General features: G+C 49.2%; 1 protein-coding gene across 1 annotated transcript in view; it reads left to right on the forward strand.

Annotated features, from left to right (window-relative positions):
* PLEKHD1 (pleckstrin homology and coiled-coil domain containing D1) overlaps positions 1 to 2,450 on the forward strand; it is a 39,816-nt gene extending 37,366 nt beyond the window's left edge. The window contains exon 13 of the mRNA XM_049898861.1: positions 281 to 2,450. Within this exon, the coding sequence (XP_049754818.1) occupies positions 281 to 450 (170 nt within the window). The 3' untranslated portion in view covers positions 451 to 2,450. The remainder of the gene's footprint in view (positions 1 to 280) is intronic.
* The last annotated feature ends 6,540 nt before the right edge of the window (positions 2,451 to 8,990 follow it).

Here is an 8,990-nt window from a genome sequence, read left to right on the forward strand (position 1 = left end):
AGAGGAGGGCAGGTTGGGAAGCGCAAGGGCTGGATAGTGTGGCCTTGAAGCCAGACACTGTGACCTTGAATCTGGCTCAACCAGAATTCTCAGAGCCTTAGTTTCCTCACAGGATGTTGGAGCCCATGGATGGGAGGGGCTGGGGAGAGGCTCGGTGACTGAGGCAGGTGTGCATAGGATTGACTGTGAGGCCGTGGTGGTGGGTGGCTGGTTTTGGGAAAAGCCAGGTCTTGGTGGAGGAAGCACTTGTTAACACTGGTCCGGGCCACTGTCTCCCCAGTGAAGCCATCTCAATCCTTCATGACCTCTCAGCTGGAAGCCAACAACATGGAGGAGCTCAAGGAGGTGGCCAAGCGTCTCAGCCGAGACCAGCGCTTCCGGGAATCCATTTACCACATCATGGTGACCCAGCCCGGAGGCCCTGCTGGGCTTCCCCGGAGTGGGAAGTGATGGGCTCTCCTCCCTTGCTTCCCAAGTCTTTCCCCCATGGGCTGGGAGAAGGGAAGAGGCGCAGAGGGAGGCCTGACCAGCCTGGCTCCCCTCAGCTGTCTGGGGACTGCCTCTCCTCTGGGCCACAGCTCCACCTCGGGGCCAGCCTCACTCTTGCCCTCACCCCAGGCCCTAACCTTGGGTCTATACCAGGCCCATGCAGGCCTGAGCTGGGGTGCCTGGTAGCCATGGAGAGGTGAGGGGTCCTGTTTGTATGTGGAGATGTTTTTTGATGGAAGTGGTGTGGGGAGGGAGTGCTGTGTACCCTGCGGTGTGGGCAGGCAGGGCCCGCCCCTCTGGGTGAGACAGCAGCCCTCTCTTGTGCCTACTGTGCCTCTCTGCCCCTCTCTATGTGACTCTGCTGGCCTACCTGCCCCTGGTCCTCAAGTATAAAGGCCCTACCCCCCAGCCCATCTTAACACTCCCTTTGCCCCCCAGGGTTCCTAACCTTTTCTTTGCTTCTGACACTAACTGGACATTCCTCAGCTGAGGCCCCTCATTGCACATCATGGAGTAGGAAAAAAAGGGACCTAGGAAGCAGCTTCTGGGCTCACAGCACCCCATGCTTGCCATGGTACCACCTTTCCTGAGGTTTGGGGACCACTCCCTGACACCCCTGCCCCTCAGGTGAGCTCAACCACATGTAGCCTCTGCACTCAAGGAGGCTAGCAGAGACACTGAAGGCTCTCCCAGAGGGTGTCTAGCCAGCTCAGGGCATGGAAGAAGGTGGCCCTCGTTTCTAGTCGGGCTGGGAGGCACCTGCCCCTGGCTATAGCGACCCTACTGTTCTGTGTGGTCACAGATGTCTCCCTCCCAGCTGCCCCTACTTTGACCTCCTTGCTGTCCCCTCCTCCTGCAGAGGCTTTACCAGTGACATAATATGACCATGAACCCTGTCAGATGGGGAGCTTGGGCCAATGACAAGGCCAATAGCCATTAGTCATCTCAGAGCCATTGTGGGTGAGGCTGAACTCCCATCTGCAGCTTTTGTGGAAGATTGCCACCCCCCAGGGGCTGACAGCTGTGGAGTGTGTTCCTCACCCATGGACAGAAAAGTCTGCCCTACTCTTCTTCCTCCAGCCCTACCCTCTGAAGCTACCTGTGTCTCTTCATCTCTCCAAAAAAGGCATCTACCAGGCACCAGCATTCTTGGGACTCTAGTGGTATTAAAGGTGCTGTTCTCTGATGCTTGGAATACTGACAGAAGTGCTGGGTCTGAGAGATGGACAGATGGCTGCAGGGAAGCCTGGCAGAAGGTGCCAGCCCCTGGAAGTTTGCAGCCTATTCTGTGGGGAGAGGAGAGTCCTGTCCTCTGAGAGCACAGGTACTTCTGTGCTCCAGGCTGCCTGCTGAGACCCACCTCCATGGTCCCTTCTCAGTGATGGGTGGACTTTGATGGGGGCAGCCAGTTTCTGCAGAGTCTAGGTGGGGACAAGGGTGGGGATGGGGTAAAGTGGGGATGAGGGCAGACAGAATGCATCTGAGAGGGCTGAGTGTGAATGTCAAAACTTTAAACATGTATACACCTGCATAACCGTGGAGCTAGCTTATCAAATATGTATGTGTGATGAACCTTGAAATGTGGGAGAAGATTTATAAAACCAAGATAATTTTATTTATTTATTGTTAAGGTATTAAATTAATGGCTTTCTTTTGGGGAAAGATCTTTTGGAAATTTTCAAATGCACCTCCCCTCCCCCAAGACAAGCTCTTAACCAAAAAGAAAGTGCACATTTACCACTATCTAGTTCCTTTCCTCCTATTCTCACCCCATGCTTCTTATGTCTCAGGCAAGCCTGGGTTATCTTCAGCCATTTGATCAATCCATAAGTATGTATTTGTTAAAAGCTTACTCTGTACCTACCGTTGTAAATAGAAAAAGAGCCAACATCTCTATGCCAAAATATGTAGGGGTGAAAATTACTTACTGGAATATATTGATCTGATCTGATTTTTTTTTTTTTTAACAAAACCTTTATTTCTTGGCCTATTAAATGTGATGTATCCTGAGTATCTCTTTCAGTACAGGGTGTGTAGTCTTTGCCAGAGAGGTGTTGCCCCCTGCAGGCCAAATGTGGAATGAGAGTCGCCTGCTTGTACTTTCTGCTCCACATACACGCACACACGAACACACACACGTGCGCGCACACACACACGCACACACGCACACACACACACACGCACACGCTTCTCTCTTCTATATATGAGGAAATGCTCCCCACAGCTGCACCTCCTGTCAGTGCCTTCTTAATAATTAACTGAAAAATCTGTGTTCCCACCCCGAGGTCCTGGCTGTCCCCTTGTAACAAGAACTCTCAGCTGGATTTTCTTCTGATTTGAGCTCGGACCAATGGGACAGACTGTGCCAGTGGGAGTTGCCTCAGGGAGACAAAGGATACCTACTTTTATGACCTGCTAGTTTCAATATCCCGACCAGAAGTTGACAGAGCTGATCTGATGGGAGATTTTTTTTTTGTTTTGTAATCATATAAGGGAGAGCCAGAAATTAGTGAGAAACAGTAATGGCTGGATTATCTTCCTTCCTATTGGGTTTACTTCCTACCTGTCATTGCCCGGGACTGTCCTAGATTAGGCTGTCTCAGCAAAATTATTAATGACTTCGCTTTCACTATTATAAGTGTCCCAGTTTGGGTGGCAGTTCTGTGGTTACACTGTAATGCCTTTCCCCAAGGAGATGTTGATGTGGAAAACACTTGGATTTTGCCTCACTTCCCAGCTCCCAGGCCCTGGGGAGGATCCACAGCCTTTCTCTTGTCTCTGGAGGCATGTCATCCTTGGCCCCACCTGCACCTATCCGGCTAGCTTAGCCTGATCCAGGCAGCCTGCGGTGGTCAGGTGCTGTCTGAGGTCGACCTACATCGCCAGTATATTTGGAGCCTGCCCATGAATGACAACAGTGTCGCTGGGTGGAAACCCCAGGTTCTGCTCAGAGCGACTTGTCAGTCAATAAACAAGAAACCGAGGTGAGAGAGTGGAAAGGCGCCTTTATTTTGTTGCGCAAGAAAAGGAACGGTCAGGGCTGCTGCCACCGAAACTATTCAGCCAGGGTGAAGGGGAAGGTTACTTTTAAGGGGTTTAAGTTCATACAAGTTACATCAGCAACATTCTTAATCATACTATGTAGGTGCAATATTCAGAAAATGGTGGTTAAACTCCACCCGGAGGCAGGGGAGTTACTATGTATGAGGTATTTAATGAGCTAAAAGGTTATCTTGAATGTCAACATGGCACCTAAACCAGCTTCCACAAGTTCCCCTAGTTTGGGCAGCAGTAAAGGGGAGGGGAACCAGGATTCTAATGTAAAGCTATGGGGCATGTCAAGCAAGCTGCCTGAGGCAGTGAAATTCTCCGCAGCCTAGGGATCTCTGTCTTAATAGTGAAACAGAAACTTGCTCAAGTCTCAGCCAGTCCAAGTGGTGTCAGGTTTGGTCTAACTGGAAGGTAGTTATTAACCCCCCCGACAATGCAGCTGCTCTAGAGCCCTCAGATCAGGATGAAGCTGCTCAGATTCCCAGGTGCCTGCAAGGTCTCCCCGCTGCCCCCCCCACCCCATGTCAGAAGCCCTGTGGCTTTGAGTTACCGACTTCTTTGATCTCGCCCCACCCCTGGATGAAGCAGGCATAAAAGGATGTTCTGTGCAAGACTTTGGGAGACGATATCGTGGTTGTTCTTGTCTCTTGAAAAGAGAGCTCTACTCCCAGACATTCAAAGCAACTGGGAGAAACCGGTTATTCCAATTCAAACTTCCAACTGGGTGTGGATGGGCGTAGTGTAAATGTTCAGGTTCAATTCTCTTGACTCTTTGCACGTCTCACTTCCTCTTCTCTTCCCTGGATTTGGGCTACCATTCATGGCTACCAGCTCCTCTGACCCCTAAACAAGCCTAACTGCTCCATCCTGCTGGGTTAAAGATATTCAGGGGATATTTAGGAAGCAGTTCAAGCCCAGGAATCCTGTTGGTTAGAGGTCCAAATAAACTATATCTCCTTGTGGTGAACTCTACCTCCGACTGCCACTGAACGTTAAATACAGCCTAGCATTCTATATGCCACTCTGGCTTTGGCTCTGGGTAAGACCTGATGATCAGACAGGGAAGGTGAGGTAACTCAGGGCTGCTCGAGGATGGAAGGTCAACGCTGGGAGCTCCAGGAGAGGTCAGGCAGTTGCAGAGCAGCTGATGGTGCATTTGGGGCTCATGCCCTCTGCTTCTCCCAGAGGATCTGACACCTGGTTCTGCAGCCAGCATCCTGCTGTGAAGAGAGTCCACCTACCTCTGTTGTCCTGGCAAAAACTACTACTGATGGGTCTTGGATTGCCACTGATCACAAGAACCTGGAACTTGCTGCACAATCTGCCTACTGCTTTGGAGGGCTGGTGAGGGCTCTGGTGATAAAAGGCTGGCCCCTACTTTGCCACTGACTGGCTCTGTGGCTTTTTAGCAAGTCACTATTTAAAATGCTTTCTATATTTATGTATTTTTATTGGGTAGGAAATAAGTCTTTTAAATCTTATGAGACTGCTCCCTTTCCTGGGAGAGGGAGACTCCTTTATCATCACCATTCAACCTCTCCTATCCTCAGCTGGTCTAAAATCCACCAGCATGGTAACCTTGCAGGAGCATGATTTTCCACCAATTCTTCTCCTTCAAAGGGATCTAGACCAGTGCTATCCAACAGAACTTTCTGTGACAATGGAAACATTCTGTGAGCCTGAAGCTCTATGATTCCAGCCCTGGAAGCAGTAGAGAACCCAGGCGTGGCTGCCATTGTCACCATTAATCAAGAAAACACAGCTCTCTGGGAGGACATTCTGGCTCAGGTTGACTCAGTGCCATGCCATGGTCAGAAGGGATGAAAATAGAAGATTCTGATTTTGAGATGGGAACAGGAAAGATGATAACCGATTTATCACCCCAGGGAAGAGGTAATTGTGACTGATTATGGTCCCTGGGAAGGCTTTCCTAGTAAAGGAAAAATGTCCAGACTCATGTCCATTCTGGCATCTGAGACTATTAATCAGGCTCACTTTCCATCTTTATCCAGTAAATCTTTCTTGTGATTCTATTGTTTGAAGTCAAGCACTTGGCATACGCTCATACCTACCATTTACATTTAAAAAGACAAACTGATTGAAACCTTGTTCATCTGACAAACAGCTGGCCAGTGGGGAGGGCCCTGCGTATCTCAAAAAAAAAAAAAAAAATTCTTAAAGGTTAAGAAAATCATAGCCGAGGGGAAATTGGGCCCCTGTCTTTCTCTTTTGCCACCTGGTGATAATGGCTGCTTTTGGTGTTCACTTCTTCCTTCCGCTCAGCAGATGGCAGCATACTCTGAGCCGTACCTGCAAATTCCGGTGGGAAGTGGGCTGAGGCTCCCACAGAAGGGGGAGAGCTTTGCGACACTGCCCAGGCTCTGCACTATTGGTGCTGAATCTCCCAGTTGTTCTCCACTTTAAGAAATGAAACAAAAGATACTGCTTCTACTATCATTTATTCAAGGTCTGTTATATACCAGGCACTTTCACATGGATGTTCTCTCTTATATCCTCATACCCCTGTCCTTGATTTACAGGAAAAAATGAAACCCACAAAGGTTAATTGAAGGAATTGACCAAGGTCACAGAGCTTATAAATGACAGTTCAGATATTTACGTTCAAGACCAGTGTTCTCTCAAAAACTGATATATTTTTTTCTAGTGAGTTTCCTCCGTTCGTTCATTATAAATATATTAAGCCCCTCGATGTTCTAGGCCCCAAGGGTCCCCATTCAGCTCTTTTTTACCACAAGTTCCAAAAGGAATGACTCAACTGTTTGGCGACTGAAAGTCTCCTGAGAATACTTTCTTTCCAGAAGTCTGGCTGGTCTGGCAGAGCAGGGCCAGGAAGTTCAAGCTTCCCATCCTAAGGACTTTGCAAAGCAGCTGTCACTTAGAACTAGTAAAGGCTTTGTGACTTGGGCAATTTGCCTAACTTCTCTGAGCTTGGTTCCCTCATTTGTAAAATGTGGCTGTAATACCTGCCTTACTACCTCATGGTTGTTGAGAGGATCCAGACAGCTGCAGTATGGGGAGACCTTCCAAAGGCCAAACCAAACCCGAAGCCATCAAGTTAATTTTGATTCATAGCGACCCTATAGGACAGAGTAGAACTACTACATAGGGTTTCCAAGGAGCACCTGGTGGATTTGAACCGCCAACCTTTTGGATAGCAGCTATAGAACTTAACCACTCACTATGCCATGAGGGTTTCCAGTGGGGAGACCTTGGTGACTTGTAAAGCTTTATGCAGACACTGTATCCTGTTGATGATGAGAGCACAGTGTCTGCACTAAGGAGGGCCCTGAAGACTCGTGAATGAGTGGCTGATGGTACTGCTCATGCTTGCTACATCTCATTGGGCATTTTAAAGTCACTTGTTTGAAAGTCTTTCCACCTCCACCCTTGCCCCTTTGGGGTGTACACACACACCCAACAGAGAAGAACCTGTGCCCTCTGGGATTCAGGGTAAAGCCTGTAAGTCTGGGCTGAGGAAATGAGGCCTGATATTACTGAGAAATCCTGGGGAAAGGCAGGAGACCTGGGGGCCGTGGCTGCCCTCTCACCCCCTGTGGCAGCTAAGTGTATTTTTCCTTGGCAGGGGCCTGGCAGTGTCTGAGAGTGCCAGGAGGAGCCCATATGCCAGGTGCTGCACTTCATCTCACCTCCTCAGGCCAGCTTTGTAGGTTGGTCCTCTCTGTCTCTTCATCTCTCCTTAGCCTGAATCCTGTGATATAGTCCTGAGTTCTGGAGGCCATTTAAGCCTTTCACTGTCTCCTCTTGCTCTCCTAACAGTTTCTAGAGTGAAGAGAGATTGGAAACAAGATGCATTCTTTCCATTCTGCTGTTGCCGTTACAAGCTGCCATGGAGTCGGCCCCCAACTCATGGCAGTCTCATGCACAGGGGAACAAGATGCTGCCTGGTCCTGCACCATCCCCATGATGGGTTGGGAATTGGGTCATTGTGATCCATACGGTTTTCATTGGCTGATTTTTGGAAGTAGATCACCAGGCTTTTCTTCCTAGTCCATCTTAGTCTGGAAACCTGTTTGGCATTATAGCAACGTGCTCTCCACCACCGACAGATGGGTGGTGGCTATGCGTGAAGTACATTGGCTGGGAATCAAATCTGGGTCTCCCACATGGAAGGCGAGAATTCAACCATCATCATCCTCCTCACCATTCTAAAGCTATGAAAATTAAGGCAAAGAGAAAGGAAGTGTACAAATGGTGTGGTACAGGCATCTGACCTCCTCTAACATCACCAGGGGGAAGAATAATCAAGATCAACAGCCCAAGGCTGATTTCCTATGAGGCAGGAGTCAGGCATACCTCCTCTCTTCAACCTTTTTACTAATTCTGACACCAGCCATCCCTCTCATGGCACTCTCTACTTCTCTGCTGGGTTCAGTAATTTGTTGCTATGACCACACAGAGCTCACAAACCATACTCAAAGTTCTGGGGTTTATTAGGGAAATAAGAGTTTACAATTCAGGATCAGAAACTCAGGATACAATTCTTCTATCAGGACAACCTCTTAGCTGTGCCCACAGGCAGGCCTCTCTCTGGCCCTTGGCTCCTAGGCCTGGCCTCTGCCCTGCTCAGGCAAGTGTTACAAAGCTCTTTAGCTCTGCCAGTAAGTGCCTGGGAGCACCCCACTCAACCAGTAAGCCTCTTTCCAAAGACACTTAGCTCTCTCAATTCATAGGTTAGCTCCACCAAGTGCCCGGAGGCACTCCACTCTGCCAGCAAACCTCCTGCCCGAAGGTGCTTACTTCTCTCACTCTGTGGAGTGGCAAGCCCCACTGCAGCTGTCTCACACCAGTCTCCTGATTCCTGCCATCTCACACCACTATTACTCTTGCTCCTGCTGCACTGCCATCTCTGTAGCTGTCTTCAGTGTTACAGCTCCTGTCTCTTGGGTCTAGGAGGTTCTCAGGACAGGAATACTGGATCCAAAGGACATGCACCACTCCTAGCTCTTCTTTCTTGGTAGTAGTGTGGTCCCTCCATCTGCCTCTGGGATGGCTCATTTTAAGCCTAGCAGGATGGCAAAACTGATCAATCCTCTTGTTGGGGTTCCATACACCTTATTTTCATGGTCCACCCCACAGGGGTTCCATGTACCTTATTCGCAGTATTAGCAAGCTATCCAATCCCCTTGGTAGGCCACAAGCACCTTATTTGCGTAGCCCGATCCAGTCATTTGGTGGGAGTTACAAGATCATGGCAAGAAAGGCCATATAAAAGCAATCCATTGCACTACAGGAAGTGATTTCTTCAGACGGACCAGAGAGGTAGGTGGGAACTAACTGAGGAAAATCTACATGGAAAGAGGGAGGGTCAGTGAGGACCCTGCTGGTGGCAGTGACAGAACATAGTGGCTTACAAAGCTGGAGAAGCCTCTGAATCAAAGTATTAGCCACAGAAACCTGGGCCTCAGGGC

The sequence above is a fragment of the Elephas maximus genome, chromosome 10, assembly GCF_024166365.1.
Source record: "Elephas maximus indicus isolate mEleMax1 chromosome 10, mEleMax1 primary haplotype, whole genome shotgun sequence".
NCBI lineage: Eukaryota > Metazoa > Chordata > Mammalia > Proboscidea > Elephantidae > Elephas > Elephas maximus.